Source organism: Acanthochromis polyacanthus, chromosome 19, assembly GCF_021347895.1.
Source record: "Acanthochromis polyacanthus isolate Apoly-LR-REF ecotype Palm Island chromosome 19, KAUST_Apoly_ChrSc, whole genome shotgun sequence".
Classification (NCBI taxonomy): domain Eukaryota; kingdom Metazoa; phylum Chordata; class Actinopteri; family Pomacentridae; genus Acanthochromis; species Acanthochromis polyacanthus.
Genome location: NC_067131.1, coordinates 822251 through 838766, shown reverse-complemented (window position 1 = coordinate 838766; position 16516 = coordinate 822251). Strand labels below are relative to the sequence as shown.

Below are 16516 nucleotides of genomic sequence, written 5' to 3'. Positions count from 1 at the left end.
CCTGTTTTCCTGTTATCAGCTCTTATTGATAGAGTAATTACTGTGATTATGGTGGATGCATGCTCAGCACAGCATAGAAAATGGCATAAAATGTATGTTGTTGGTGCAGATAATCAGTCTGTGCTGTCAGGGAGCTGCTGTTGTGCAACATGATGTCTTTTTGTATTTTAGGGTAGAGATTTATCGTGTTTGTCCTTGTGCCTGTTCCAACTTAGAACCACTCAACTTCATGGCACTGGCGGTATTAGATCACCAGTAAATGCACAAATAAATCATTACCTTTTACTGTACATAATTACACATGATTAGGAATGATTTGTCTGTCCAGAGCAACGGCAGACAAAACAGTTTTTGCCAAACAGCAGCAACAGTTTGTCCTTGGCAAAGCAGCACGTCTCACCACTGATCACTTTTAATTTTCACCTGAGAGAAGTCTCTCATCGAATAGCTTTTATCTTGTTATCACCACAGGACTGAGAATGAAAGGGTATATAGACGAACAAGCCCCAGACATAACATTTCAATTACAAACACTCATAACACGCTCAGTGTTTCTGCCTCGCGCGGCTGCTCTTATTCTCTCGAGAAAAGGGTTCCCAGCCTGGCTTGCATGCATACAGTCCCAGTTTTTCACACCTTTCAGGGTTTTTTCTCTCTTGTCGTCACCTGTGTTTCTACATATAGTATTATTTTTATCGCTTCATCAGCATTTGCTTCATCTTTCCCATCTTTTCTCGATTGATCGTAAGACCTAGCGATGTTGAATTTTATAATTGGCACTTGCCAATCATGTGTCAGGAGCTGCTCATCGTGTGAAACATTGACAGAATTTATGTGAAAGTCATCTCGAGGGGCTAACTCTCTGGGTTTGCTCGCGCACTTTGAACATAAAGAAACTGTTATCCAAATGATGCTCTTAGTTTGATTGTACTGCCCAGCATTATTTCCTGCTGAAGTGCAGTTATTATTTCCTCATTACACTCTAAGATTTAATAATATCTGAAATAGTGTAGTTACAAGTGTTTTGTTGCACTTTCACATCAGCCTGTCTTTGCTTAAATTCCCACTGATTGCTGCTGATTTTACAACTAAATGCACATACAGCACCGCCGTGTTAACTCTGTTTAGTTTGTGATAGAAAATGGAAAAATTATGCATGCCAAGAGCTGAAAATCCATTATCTGTCTAGCCTACGTCTGATTGCACTGGAGATTTACCAACTGCTTTTCTGCCTCCATCCTTCAATGTAAATCAAATCTGAAATCTGTCCGTTCTTGATTCCCGCTGTTCCGTGTCCTACCTTAGCCTCTCCCTGTTAAATGATTGTGTACCCTTATTGTAAAAAGCAGTGATTCGCCTCAGCTCAGCCTCTTTTGCAGCTTATGTTGTGTTCTTTTTCCCTCGGTGGCCGTATATCTATGCCTTGTGTCCCCTCTGGCCCTCCAGAAGGTCATTAACCCCAATCTGTCGACATCGTGCTTCCAGCCAGTGATGAGCATCACCTGGATTGGCTGAGGTCTGTTAATAATAAGGCTGTAAGTCCATCCCTCTCGCTGATCTAACATCATTTCAGTAAGACCTGACAGCAGTGAATGAATCCGTGGTGCGAGGGTGGGGGGTTGCCTTCCCTTCCGTGGTGTCAGAATTTGATTTGGCGATCAAGTGCACAGTAAGAGTCTTCAGCAGGTCACGTCAGAAGCCCTTCCACCAAACGTGCTTCAACTGGGACTAAGCATCCCCTCCAGTACAAACAACAATGGAAGCCTGCTCCTCCATGGAAGCTGGAGGGGTGGGTTGGTTTCCTTTGTTGTGGGGGTGTAGCATCGAAATCCTGACCCCTGACTCCCCCGAGGGAAGGGTTTGGTCCCGGGTTCAGCGAGGGTGTCAGGCAAATGGAGAAAACACGCTTTGCTGCCCTCCAAAGATCAGTCTGTAGGCGGAGAGCTGAACAGTTTCTAGAAAGAGATTCACCAGAAGAATGAGACGCATTTCTGTTTTTCACTAAAGCTGGAAAGAAAATGTTAGGAAATGAACGAGGACACTTCAGAGACCTCCAGTTCATCAGAGTCTGAGGGCAAGAAGGCAACTCAGTACTGCAACTCAGTTCCACTTTGTTCAGCGTCTGAGTACTTTTCAATTCAGTACCGTAAAATGTAGAACTGGGAATGTCAATCTTGGTCTCCAGCATGCTGAGAAGGTGGTGAAATCCCACATAACTAGCAGTCTGGGTGTGTTATCTGTGGATGTATGCTGTCAGTCTCCCACTGTGAACAGGACCAAACTCGCTGAACTTGGAGCTGCGTTGGGGTTTTCCATGTTTTATCACGTTAGTCATCCTTGTATCAGTGCATCGCTGACACAGTGGAACAGATTTAAAGGGTGGTTTAGCAATCCTTCCTCCCTCCCTTCGTTTTCTTTCTCTTCTCATCCAAATCCCACGGGTCAGCTTGCTGGGACTTCATGGCATCCCAGCTGTGAACACGGGTCGACCCACCCGAGCGCACTGTGCCGGAAAGGCCCGGTCCCTGGGGCTTTCACCGAGTGTCAGAGTGGAACCGGCAGAAGTATGGAGGAGGACAGTGGAGTGGAGCGCTCCATTGGTCTTCTTGTAGGAGGCTTTGTCTCACAGTGATGCCAGTTCAGTTTGCATTTGTAAAGGTGACTGGCAGCCTCCGTTCAGCCGTCACCAAGTCATTGTGTTGTACCGGACAGCATGTTGTCACTGACTAATCCTCTGAAAACCAAGTGGTCTCTGGGTCTTTTAATCTCCTGTCATCTTTTTTTTCTCACTGTGGGATCATTTTCACCACAATGTAAAGTCCTGCACCTCTATGGAAACAACACAGCCATGACTAGAAGTAGAAAGAACTCAAAATACACTACTGTTCAAAAAGTCTGGGTTCATCCAGACAATTCCATGTTCTCCATGAAAACTCCCACTTTTATCCATGCCGCTAACATAGCTGCTCAAGGGTTTTCTAATCATCGATGAGCCTTTCAGCACCATTAGCTAACACAATGTAGCATTAGAACACAGGAAATGTTCCTCTGTACCCCTATGGAGATATTCCATTAAAAATCAGCTGTTACAGATAGAATAGTCATTTACCACATTAACTATGTCTACACTGGATTTATCATTCATTTAATATGATCTTCATTGGAAAAAAACTTCTTTTCTTTCAACAAACTGTTTCAATCTCATGTAAATAGTCTGATTAAAACATCTTCTGGGTATATAATATTCTCTGTGTGTTTTCACTGTGTGTTTCTAATTTATTCTGTACTGTCTTTACATTTTCCCCACTGTGGGATCAATAAAGTTTATCTTAACAATAAGGACATTTCTATGTGACTCCAAACCTTTGAACAGTAGTTTATCCTGTGAGCAGTTCAACAAACGTATAACGCCATGAATCATTTAAAAAGAAAACAAAGAAAGTTGAGTTGCTTTGATGATGTATTCTATAAAAAATTAAACAATCTGGAATCTGTGTACAGCATTCGTTCATGGCACACTCCTAATACTGATAAACCGGTGCTCCTGCCTACTGTAGATATTTAGCGTCATACGTTTCTAATCTCTGGTCTGATCTGTGTGAACACTGCCTGCAGTTCAACCTAACACTGAATTTTTGTCATGGAGCTGTTGTTGATGCTGTTAGAAATGGCTTCTTTACTTTTAAATTATTTTTATTAAAACATTTATTTTAAGTTAGAAGTGTTCAGTTTTCCAGACAGAATGACTTGTTACACATTATTAGTTCAAGAACCGTCTGAAAAATCCCAAAGTTTTTTTTTCTGTTTTTGGCTCTGATCAATTCTATATTTTGGGCATTTTAAAAAATAATAACATGCCTTTCAAGCTTACAGGCAGGTTTTGAGGTTCAGAGGGTTAAACCACTAAAAGCTCAGTTTTTAGATTTAGCATTCAGCGCAGATTCGAGCTGGAACTGAACAGCTGTGGCCTCGACTGCTTGTTCTGCTCATGAATTGTCCTCCGGCGTGTAAAAAAACACCAGACAGACATGTTAGCAAGGTTAAAAACGGGATCTTCACTGGAGTGGGTCTTTAAATGTGTTCATGAAAAGAGTCATTTCTGAAAACATCGAGTTGAACTGTCAGACTTTAAAGGCATTATGGAGGATGTTTTGTTGTTTAATTTGTCTGATTCACATAAAATGAATATACTGACCTTTAGTGGACTTGTATGTATGGTCTCTAAAGAATAAAAAATTAAAAAAAATAACTGTGGACATGACAGGACCTGAAAAACATCAGCCAATCATTGCGCTCGGACCGAGGCGTTTGCTTTGCTCCCTTTCCTGTCAATCAAAAATCTTCCGGCTCAGGCCGAGTTACGTAGATTACGTACGCCTTGGACTTACGTGTTTTCTGTATGTGTTGCTTTGGTATAGCTTCGTAGTTAGCTGGCGACTTGTTTGCTCAACTTTTTTTACATAATGGCAGATAAAGATCCAGGGGGACCCAGCCGTAAAAGACAACTTCACAAGTCCTACGCAAGTTTCTGGAGGGGGGCGTTTAGAGGGGGGGGGGGGGGGGGGGGGGGGTGAGGGAGAGGCTGTATGTGCGCATGCGCATGCTACGTTCAAAGTCGTGGGAAATTAAATCTCCTCTAATGCCTTTAAGTCTGAGAAAATATCTTGATGGTGTTTTCAAACTTAAAGTGAAAGTTTTCAGCTGTTTACAGAAGTTGCTCTTTTCTTGTGTGATAGGAACCATCCAGAGTATAAATCACTAGAAAACCTTTTTGAGAGAGCAGCAGTAATTAAACAATCAGGATAAGATCATCTCTGTTGATGTTCTACAGCAAACCCGGGCTCCTCCTCCTCACCAGTCTTTGGCATTTAAGGTGGAATTGCTGTCTTCTTGCATGTCTTCTTCCTGACACTCGTTTAACCCCCGTCATGTTGAAGGAATGTCACTGTTCATTGAAGCTGTGCACACATGCATCGTATGCTGTGCACGCTGCGCCTGGAGACCTTCTCCACCTACGCACAGCTGTCCACCACCTGCTGTGGAAGACGCTGCATATCGCTTAGCTTGCATTTAGCACCAGTCCAGGTTTGTGGAATTCCTCTGCTGCATGACGTCCCGCTCTGACAGACGGAGGGGCTTTCCAGGTCTGTGTATTAATTATGGCCACCACTTGTGTATTAAAAATAGATTTTTAATGCAGCATACGGCTCATACTATAACCACTTACATGCATGCACATCCTCATGCCCTCTGTCTTCATCCAGTAAGGCAGCGTTAGATTCAGGTCAGACTTTCTGGGTAAAACATGTCCTTCCCTTCTACGAAGACGTCGAGCATTTTGGAAAGATGTTCCCCAATAAATCACTGAGGTTGAAGCTGCACGGCTGTGAAGCTTTAAATCTAAACTCTAACATGTCAGCCCAGCATTAAGCCTCCCACAGTCAGAATGAAGCAGCACAAACACACACTCTGCTCACTATCGATTTGTGCTTCCTTGTAGTTTTCAGAGCGTTCAGGGTTTATTTTCAGGCTGTTCTGTTCTGCCGTGGCCGCTTATCTGAGACTTTTTTCCTTTAAATATGTGTGTGTTTGTTGTATTTTCCAGATGGCTTTGTAATAGGCCATTACAGCATCACTGTCCGTTTATCTCACCGTCCCATCTGTGCTGTCGTCCTCCTGCTGGCTTTCATCATACCTCTGATGGGACTAGAGGGGGTATAAATGACTCATCTAGTGCCCTGTGGGTCATTTCTGCCCCAGGTTATTACTGCCTCATTATGCTGCTCCCTTTGTCCTATAGCTGTGAGTGTGAGCAGCCTCTTCATTTCTTCTATATATTCTCCACACTATTCTGGGACAGTTCATTTCACACAAACTCTGACTTTCTAGTTTATTGCTGCAACTGATTAGTGTTTGGTCATTTTGGAGGTTTTAATTGTGCTGTAGTGTGTCGTTTCCATTATTTCATCCAATAAAGTTCTGTCTCTTAACACTGGTGTCGTCCTGTGGGTCAAATTGACTCGTTTTAAAGTTTGAAAATGTGGAAAATAAAACATATTTTCACAGTGAAACTTCTGATGTCCACATTTTCAACATTTTTGGGAATTTTTTAGCATGTTTTGGTGGAAAAAGCAAAATCTTAAAAATGTTTAAGAACATTCACAAAAAATCAACCAAAATCCAGCGAATTTTACTGGAATTTGGTTGATTTTTTTTTTTTGGTGAATGTTCTCAAAGAAAATATTAGAAATTTCACTGATATATTTTAGGATTTTTTGGAAGATTTTTAATCATTTCTAAAAAATATCAACAGGAATTTTCTTACCAAATTTGGGGGATATTTTTTAAATAAAACTTTTCGGGAAACTTTAAAGAATTATTGGAATTTTCTTCCTGAAAGTTTTGCAAATTTTCAGAAATTTGGAGAATTTTTTGCAGAATTTTTGGATTTTTTTCAGACAAGGAAACAATATTTTTTGGTGCCTGTAAATGAGGACAACAGGAGGGTTCAATGAAGGAGCTTGAACTACAGTCCTTTTGAATCAGACTAATTCATTTTCAGATTTGTCTCGTCTTCACTCTGCTGTGACATCAATATAGTCCGTTTATTGTTTTCTCCTTATAGAAGAATATGTGCACTGCCAGTATTTTTCTGCACATGGAAAAATGCTCGGTCACTGTCTTTGTACATAAAGAGCAAACTGTGCAATATTTTTGCATTCTCCCCTTTGCTGCTGTAACGCTGTAGATGTTCCTGCTGTGGGATTAATTAATGCTCATTTAATCTTATTTTATTTTTCAAGACTAAATGAATAATTGATTAATGGAGAAAAACATGTATTATTTGATAATTACAGCCTTAATTGGTTTTCATTAGAGCTGTCATAGCCGGATAATCTGTTGTTTATGTCTTCAAATAACTGCTCAGTTGTCTGGTCTATTAAACGGCAGTAAATTGTGCAAATCTTCCATCAGTGTTTCCAAAGCCCAGAATGACATCCTCAAACTCCTTGTTTAGTCCAGAGATATTCAGCTTAGGGCTGAACAGTTCATCTAATTATTATTATTAAAAATGCAGCATGGCCAAGTGGATATCCAAATTGCATGAGCTGCAGTTTTCTGGAGAATGTACAAATGTCTCACAACGTCTCATTAGAAATGATGCATGGAGCTGCTGTGGAGATACGCCGGCCCACAAATCATCTCCAGATAGAAGAAAGCTTGCTGGCAAAATCAGCAGAAATCACAGAATTATTTTTATGTGTTTCAGTGAACAAGAAACGTAAAAATGAGCATTTTCAAAAGGGATACCAGAGCCTGACCCCAACGTTAGGACTGGAGACGATTGTGTGAATTTTTTAGATAGTTGGTTTCACATACGCTACCGTTCAAAAGTCTGGGTTCATCCAGATAATTCCATGTTTTCCATGAAAACTCCCACTTTTATCCATGTTCTAACATAACTGAACAAGGGTTTTCTAATCATCAATGAGCCTTTCAGCACCATTAGCTAACACGATGTAGCATTAGAACACAGGAGATGTTCCTCTGTACCCCTATGGAGATATTCCATTAAAAATCAGCTGTTTACAGCTACAATAGTCATTTACCACATTAACTATGTCTACACTGGATTTATCATTCATTTCATGTTATCATAATAAAAAAGAACTGCTTTTCTTTCAACAATAATTACATTTCTAAGTGAGTCCAAACTTTTGAACGGTGGTGTAAATATGTTGTTTACATCATTTTTTTAAGCAGAAACATGAAGATCAGCAGCAACAACTGCCATGAGATGATCCTCTGGAATGTTGGATTCCTATTTTACTGAAACCCAGCAGCATTTATCACTGGTTTGCTGGCTTGATGTCAGTAAACCTCAGAGTCTCTGTCACGGTGCTCCTTTACCAGTTTAATTCTTACAGTGCTCTGTTTTTGCTTCAGTATTAAACAGACCAATGCTACAGCTAATCCACAGTACTGTACTGCTTATTATCCAGGAAAACAGTATTGGTATGGACAGACAGTAAACATTAAATGACTCGGACAGGATCGGAGCCAAATATACTGATTGGGACATCCCTAATTCCCACTAAAATTACAATGCATCTCACAATCGATTGCAGTATGTTGGGTGTTATTCAGCCTTTTACTGTGATAGAAGAGTAAAGATACTATAAAATATTAAAATTTCAGAAGCTAGAGTCAGACAATTTGGGTCTTTTTACTTAAAAGAGGAATCGGTTAATTGTTGCAGCTGTCGTTTGCATTGGAGGTAGTAAAGTGGCTGCTTTGCATTTTATTAAGTTCATCTGGAGGCCAAATGGGAATATATGAGTAACAGATGGCTCAAAAGTTCATTTGAAAAATGTTCTTCCTGTGTGAACATGGCTGAGGTGACTGCATGTCGGCTCTTAAATGAGTTTCTGATTCATCCTTTGGGCTGGCGCTTTTAGCCCATTTGTCCCGTCATGCACTCGTGGTTTCATTTTGGAGCATTCTGCAGTGACAGTCTTAGGTTTGCTCTGTATTTTGGGGGAATCGTAGTATTATGCAACGTCCCAGCCTCAGGGCAGAGTCCTCTACAGTGGGATTGTAATGGGAGAGAAAGTGGGCCGTGCACTGAGTAATGAAGAGCCGGTCTGAGGTCAGCATGTGGATGAAGTGTCTCCGGCTACGTCTTCCCTTCATGAACACGTGCAATCACACACTCTGTCATTCAGCCTCTCTTTGTCTCTTTCTCGTCCTCTCTCCTTTTACATCCCCACCCTGCTGTTTTCATTACCCACACTATTCCCTCCATCATCCCACCACCCTCTGTTTGTCTCCTCCTCCTCCTCTTCGTTGTCCACATCTCCACAGCTGCCTTTCCTCTCGGCTTCCTTCCTTTCTTTCCTTTCTGTTGCCTCCAGCCTCACGCTTCACCCCATCCCCCTCCTGTCTATAGGGACAATTGAGAGGAAACAAAAGAGGAGAAGACAGTGCAGCCCCTTCAGTAAGTAAGGAGGAGGTGTTAACATATCGAGCTGCTTTTATGTGCGACTGCTCAGACCTCATTTAGGTAGCAGCTAAGTGGTGAGAGCTGCCAATTTGATTTTTTACCAAAGAGCGAATGTGTGCACACTCTGGTCAGTGAAAGATAAATGGTGTTTTTTAAACTTAATGGAAGGTTGGAGCGCTTGGGAAGTGGTGGCTGCAGGATGGGGTTGTGGTTGATGTGTGCATCCTTCCACTGAATGGATGCTACATAATTCAGAAGCCATTATTTTTGCGGCCTGCGACTGAGATAAAAGAACAGAGAGAGAGTGACAGAAAGTAAGTGGAGAGTGTTGTCTGGGCTGCTCTAAAAGCAACCTTGGAATAAATGTTTCGGGAAAAGAAAAAGTCTGGTGCATTTAAAAAGAATTAGAGCTCCAAACCCTGTGAAACGTACAACAGCATAATCCACTCCTCTGATTGGCCCTGAGAGCGTCCAGCAGGTCTCTGGACTGTGAACCTTTCTGTTCGCTGCTTCTCCACATTCCCTCCTTTCTCTGCATCGCCTGGCTGCAGAGGAATCACAAGACGGAGGCACGGCAATTTAAGCAGAGCCTGTCACATGCTGCTTAATTCAAATAGGCTGTGATAATTCGCCCTTTCACTCGTCATTCCTCCCCGTCCAAAGGCACCGAATAACCTGCACGTTACCATGACGATGAAGAGCGGCTGGGTGGCCCGCCGTTGGAGCGTTCGGCAGGAGTTTCCCCCTTTTCCCCCCTCCTCCATCCAACAGTTCCACCCATCCTCCCCTTCATCATATCCACCTGCACCCCACGTCTCATTTAGCGTGTTCACCTCAATTACACTCAGTTTGCACCAGCTCTCATCATTCAGAACCCGCCTTAAGACAAGACAACGAGCGCTGTCCTTTTGTCTCACCTTGGCTCACACCACCATCCATCTGTCTGAGCTCAGCAATTAACACATTTACAGCCTCGCCTCCTAAACCCAGCTCAGCTACACGACTGTTTTAGCCGGTAGTCGTGTTTTCAAAGAATTGTCAAGCAAATTAGGAAAGGAAACTTTTGAAAGGTTGCAGACAAGTAGAAGATGTGACTTCGGCTTGCTCCTATTACTGGCCCCATATTGTGTTTCTTTTTAGCAAATTAATGAAACTCTCATTCGCTCTCTGAATGCGTCTTTTAATTTTGCTGCTCACAATACTGCAGACATGGTTCATTTTGCCATGATTGTTTGTCTCTGGGTTTTTAGTGTCGGTAGCTAAACCGCTGTTGTCCACGCCCCCTTCAGGAAGAAGACTCTCTCTGCGTCTGTGATTGACAGCACAGACCAGAACAGCTGCTGACAGTCTGCTGAGAGTCATAAATGAGTGTGTGAGGCCAGGATATGCTGTTGTTTCTACCTTTATCTCTGAGCAGTTATTTCTGCATGGTAGTATCAACAAATTCACAGAACAGCTGCTGTTCTCAACTCATTTGTTTGGTGAGTTTGTCAAATGCAGAGTCACAGATTGGAAATAATATAAATATTTAGCCTCAGTGAGCTTCGTTTCAATCACTATTCTGCACTTGATCTGTTGTCTGACAGCAGAAACATAAAAATATGTAAAATAGAACAGCTTCTGTTAAACTGCAATACATTCGAGCACAGAGAGCAGGAGAAAAGCAAACAGTTTAAGTTACACTAAAGCACATCAACCCACAGCCAGCCCTTGTTTTTTGGTTTTAAATTAGTTTTGAAGTTTACACCATTACTGATTGTCCCTCAGTTTCCACAGAGCTTTGACCTGTGGGGCATACATGATAAAATGAAGGATTTTTCTGTTGCTGTGGTGACGCTGCAGTCAGAAATAAAAGCAATCCACTGGTCTTTAGTTCCTAAAATGCTGGGAGTGCATGAAGACTCTTGTGCTCACTCTTACAGCCAACAGCAGCTTTTAAAGTGCTTTGCTCGTGGTTGTGAGATTTTAAAGTTCACAAAAGCAGCTCTAGAAAGCAATCAAACCTGACGGACTCAGAGGTCGCCTCTCTCTGTGAATAGCCCCCCCCAGCGGGCAGTGAGGGGCCAAGGCAATGCTAATTTAGCCTCATTTTCTTCTTTCTAACTTGTAAAGCTGAGAGGCTCTGTATCTGATGTGGGGCTTGATTAACGGCAGTAGTAAACATTTTCATATTCTTACAGATTTTAATTTACACCTCCAAGTCGTAAAGACATACAACACAGAATAAAAAATGGATTTTCACCATATGGGACCTCTTTGAAGCTAATAACTGAGCTTCATAGTGTGCCATTTAGAACGAGCCAGAAACCAAACAAGCTGTTGGCCAACTGCTGAAAAACAGAAAAGAAGACGGGAAAAAACAAAACTCTGGCTATTTTTAAGAGAAAAATGAAGATAACTCTTTAGGGCAGGCTAATATAGATAGATAGATAGATAGATAGATAGATAGATAGATAGGACATGTATTTTGTTGTCGGAAGATGAAGACAGTGAAAGAAACTGAAGCAGCTGATTGGTCAGTTTCCATTTCCCAATATGTGCTTTAACTCTTATTTTGAAAAAGTCAGAAATTCACCTCAAGCCACAGTTCAAATCGTTATTGCAAAAACGTAGATAATGCTTTGGATTTCACTGTTTCTATTAACTTATACTGCTGAGATGCTTCAAAATGCACAAAGATACATGATGGAGGCACAGCTTGTGGTTGGTGCTTCCAACTCTCACCCTTCTATTAGACTTCTGATCGTCCTGTCCATGCTGTGAGTCTTCGATGTGCAGCCTTCTACATGAAAGTCATGTAAGGCATGAAATGGAAGTAGATGAAGCTCTGAAACCCAACAGATGGAGCTGGGGAGAGGAAACAGTTTGCTGTTAAGGAGGTTCTCGGTGCAGAAAGATGTAATGTTGGTGTTAAAATATACCTTGCAGTTGACAGAACTGTGTCAGATTATATAAACCGTTGCTGTTTTTAGCATTCTGGAGGATTTTTGCTCTTCACCTGGCTCTTTATAGCAATCATTGACATAATCCTGCAGAATCTTCTACTTCTGGATTTTAATCCTACCGCTCGACTTACAGGACATCACAGCATGAAAATAGATGGCTCAGCACCAAAAAGATTTGAGACAAACCCAAAACAGACGAGAGTAAAGGGGGAGAAAAAGGAGGGACGGAGCTTGAATCAACCCATCTGCTCACAGATGGATGCAGAATTCATCTGAGGCTGTTACGACAGTCTGGTTGCTATTTTTGTCATCACACTCCATCTTTCGCAGAAGGTGGGATGGGGGCTAAAGGAGGAATGCAGAGATGCATGAGGAGGTGTTGGCTTTCCAGCTGGGAACACACTCCCAGAATGCAGTGGGCTTGTTAACGGAGCTTGGTGCCTATTCATTAGTTTTTATGTGTCTTATTACCACACTAATCACTGCAACTGCTGACAGGAAGTTTGAAATTGTTTTTGTGGAATCCGAGAACATTATCTGCACATGATAATGATCTAAACAGAGAGCCCTTTTGGAGAGAAGACAAGGATGCTTTGTATGAGGAACTGTAGTCATTTCAAGGTTTGGTCCAGAGCTATGGTAAAGAAGATTATTTAATATTAAGGTAGAGTCAGTGATACTAATCAGTACAATACTTTGTGTTTGTGCTGCTTTTCTATATGAATAGTAAACAAAATGGCTCAGATTCCACATTCACGTTTGTGTAAATGTGGACAATGGAAGTGAGAGGGACAGTAAATGTAGCACGTGCTAACTAGCTTAATATGCTAGGTGGCTTAATACCACAGACTACACCTGAAAAGAACTATGGACAATGTTCAAATTACCTGTTTAATTATAAGAAAACTTACTTCAACTTTTTCATTTGTCCTGGGTTTCATGTGAAGAGCATTGTGTCATCTTAAATCTTTACAGGTTACTAGCATTACCATGTTAGCCCATAATAGCCTATATTAGCACACGCTATATAAAACATCAACAACAAAATGCTGATTAGTTGCGTTAAAGTATTTTTTAGCACTTTGAGGATAAAAAAAATTCAAAACACTTTACAGCTAACATGTTAGCAAGCAGTTGCCTGTTTACATATCCAGAAAACACAACGTTAGCATTCATTGGGTGTGTTTTTTTTGTTGTTTTTTTTTAGCTCGGCTGCTAGTTGTTTGACTTCCAGTGTTGGCTAGCTTTGTCTTCTGGTTCAAAGCAGATAAATTTGGTTAAGCTAGGCAGCTTAAGCTAATTTGGTTTTTATAATTGGTTAAAATGTCTTTCTTCTCCTGAAAAGGGAGTTGAAAAAATAGAGTATGTAAGCAGTTCCAACAAAACAATTTGCTAAATGAAACTAAAAAAATCACTAAGAAGCTTCATGTCTTTACTCAGTCACGGATTCTTTGGCATTAGCGCTGCGACTTATAAACAATTTCCTTAACCGATAGTCAGCCATGTCAACAATCAATTATTGAATAATTGCTTAAAATAATTACACAGTTGAAGTTTTTCCACGTGCTTTTATAACCAGCCACATTCAGTGTTCCTGTTTATGCTCCTTTTTGTTGCAAAACTCAATTAGGAATTTGAAGAAGGTATAAAGTAAGAACCAGGTTCTGAATTAGACATTAAGGAGAAAAAATAATGACCTAAAAATTCTTTTCAACAAATGACAGTAAAATATTAAACACAGCAAAGCAGCAGCAGTCTTCCACAGTGAAGAACCTGTAACATAATGATCAGAACAATCCTCAGACCTCATCTACATAACAGAGTGACTGGTTCTCTGTAGTTAACTTTAGTCCAGCTGCTGGAAACAGCTGCTCAGCTGGAACAGATGTCCACAAATACTGGTGCAGAAACTTTATCAGTGCAGGAAATCTGTCACCTGTAAAATCTATTTGTACTCGGAGCAGTGTAGAAATATTTAACTAGAGTCCTGCTGCTCCTGAACATGAGCTGACAGATGGCTCCTGATGTGTTTTAGCGTTTGGAAATCCTAGATTAGCATTAGCATGATCCTCAGGTAGCGAGCTAGGCCAGACGTTTACACAACTTTATGTCACACATCATCAACACTGTGAACGTTAAACAGCAGGAAGGTGTGCTTGTTTTAGACGACACTTAACGGTGGTCCTCAAACCCACATGTACCTCCATCTCACTAAACAGTACGAGGCCCCACCTGGAGGCACAGCCAGGTACTGCAGCAGTTATAGAATTCATTTTCTGGCTGTAGAACTGCATATCCCATATGTTTGACTGCTGTTTTATTGGTTATATTTGAGTTGGTTTAATTATTAATGGCATGAAATCAGTTAGGAATGAATCATGAATCTCTGATGCAGGCATGCTAATTTAAGGGATTGTTTTGTGCCGGCATGTCTTCTGCTACTACATTTTCTGCATTTTCTCTTGTTTACAGTGCAGTGGTTTAAAATATCTACATACATACTGCCTCAAGTACAGTTTCAAGTACTAGCACTTACGCATTTCAGTTTCATCCTACTTCAGTTCTATTCCACCACATTTTAGTGTTTGCTCCTTCAAAAATAGAACATAATTTAAGTGCATTTTGATCAAAGGCTCTTTTGACAGAAATAAAACTCTTACTGGAACCCTTGAATAGAAATATTGTTAATATTATCAGTAACATCTGGCCGACTATGATGAATCCAGTCAGTCACAAAAGGCTTTTTATTTAGAATACAGGCCTTGTGATGGTATCAAAGTGGTGCTCTAACCTAATCAACAATAATGGAATGCTTCATCCGCTGCTGTGTACCTACTGCTGTTTGCTGTTGAATGTAAACAAACTGAAAGCACACTGTTTACAGCTAAATTAGTTTGATTTCCTTGTCTTCTGTTTGTCTGCAGTCGCTCATATTCCTGGGCTGCGTGGCGGCTGCAGGACTCGGCCTCAACCTCCTGTGTCTCGCCGTCTACCTGAGCTGCCTCTGCTGCTGCCGCAAAGACGAGGAAGAAGAAAGCAAGAAGCCCAACTCCTGCTGCGTCACCTGGTCAGCCGTCGCCGCCGGCCTCATCACATGGTGAGAGGATCAGACTAACTGCTGATCAGAGTGCGCTAACACTCTCTGTTGTCGTCTGCCGCTCTGCATGTTTCCCCGTTTCCTTCATCGGTCATTCTGTATTCTGAACAGGCTGTTTGTAAGCGCCATGATGTTCTCGCTGGGTTCCCACATGGGATTTGTGACTTTTTAATTCCCAACACGTAGCAGCTCTGTGTTTTTTTCCATACTGTATGTCTGTTTGTCTGCCAGTCATTTGTATTCTCAGGCTCTCTCTGGTCTGCATAACTGCCAGTCCACCTCTTTCATATGAAATATCCTCAGCTTCTATTCACACTCCTGCAAATACTTGTGATTTTGGGTTCACAACAGCACAGCGAGCGTTATTTATTTCCTCCCTTTGATGAGACCCGTCTTTGATCTGTGTCTGCAAAGTCTCTTTTACCTCTGAGACGTTGATGTGGATGGAAAATCTCTCTGATAACTCGCACCCTTTGTACATTTTTTACATCTTTTCTGGGTTTGAAAATTGTCACGTAAGGTGCAGACGAAGAGCAAGAGTTTCGCCGTGTGTTTTTCAAAGCGGCGCCATAGGACCTGAGTTTACGTTGGAATTAGCTGAACATCCAAGCGGCATCCTGACTCTCAGCTCTGCGGTTGTTATGCGGGAACGCATCCTGATGTGGGCGTATTGTCAGTATTCTGCTGACAATGTGGAAGACAGAATGGGCATTACTGGCTGCTGGAAGACAGATCCCTCTTATTGTGAACATTAAAATGCAAGAATAAATAAATAAAAACATGTAGGCGGAGAGGTTAATGTACAATATATATCCATGAAAGACGGGCTGTCTGTGGTTGTGTGAGGTGTAGCAGAAAACCAGGTGAGAACTGTGATATGTATATTTTAAAATTCTATATTTTATTTAAAGATACATAAAACTTTGGGATTATTTACATTTGGTATGAAAAAATATAGTTCCATTGAAAGGTTTGGACACACCTTCTCATTCAGTGTTTTAATTTATTTGAATTATTTTCTACATTGTAGATTAATACTGAAGATATTTAAACGTATGGAATTATGCTGTAAATGAAAAAGTGTTAGATCAGAATGTGTCTTGTAGATTCTTCACAGTAACCTCTCTTTTGGTTTGATGGGGCGCTCCTCTTGTGAGCCAGTTTTATTCTAGCGTTTGATGGTTTTTGCATTTGAGGATACATAGAAAGTTCTGGAAGTTTTCTGGACGGACTGACCTTAATGATGGGCTGTCGGTTCTCTTTCCTGAGTTGAGTGGTGGGAACATACTAGGAGTTTATTGTGACTCTTTCAGTGCTTGTAAATCACGTTTCTCCAGTTAAAAGCATGCCTAATCGTGCAGACTAAAAAGTTTTGCTTTGCATCTCTGACTCTCCTGTTTCCGTTTTAATGATCATGCAACCCGCTGCAAGAGCAGAACAGATCATGTCATCATCACAAGGCTGAAAGAA

At 41.2% G+C, this 16516-nt stretch overlaps 1 protein-coding gene across 17 annotated transcripts in view; it reads left to right on the top strand.

Moving 5' to 3' along the window:
• The window catches only part of ttyh2 (tweety family member 2), an 85657-nt gene that overhangs the window by 7628 nt on the left and 61513 nt on the right, over positions 1-16516 (top strand). For all 17 annotated transcript variants that reach the window (XM_051939332.1, XM_051939327.1, XM_051939323.1 and 14 more), the window contains exon 2: positions 14874-15046. In XM_051939332.1, the coding sequence (XP_051795292.1) occupies positions 14874-15046 (173 nt within the window). The remainder of the gene's footprint in view (positions 1-14873; positions 15047-16516) is intronic.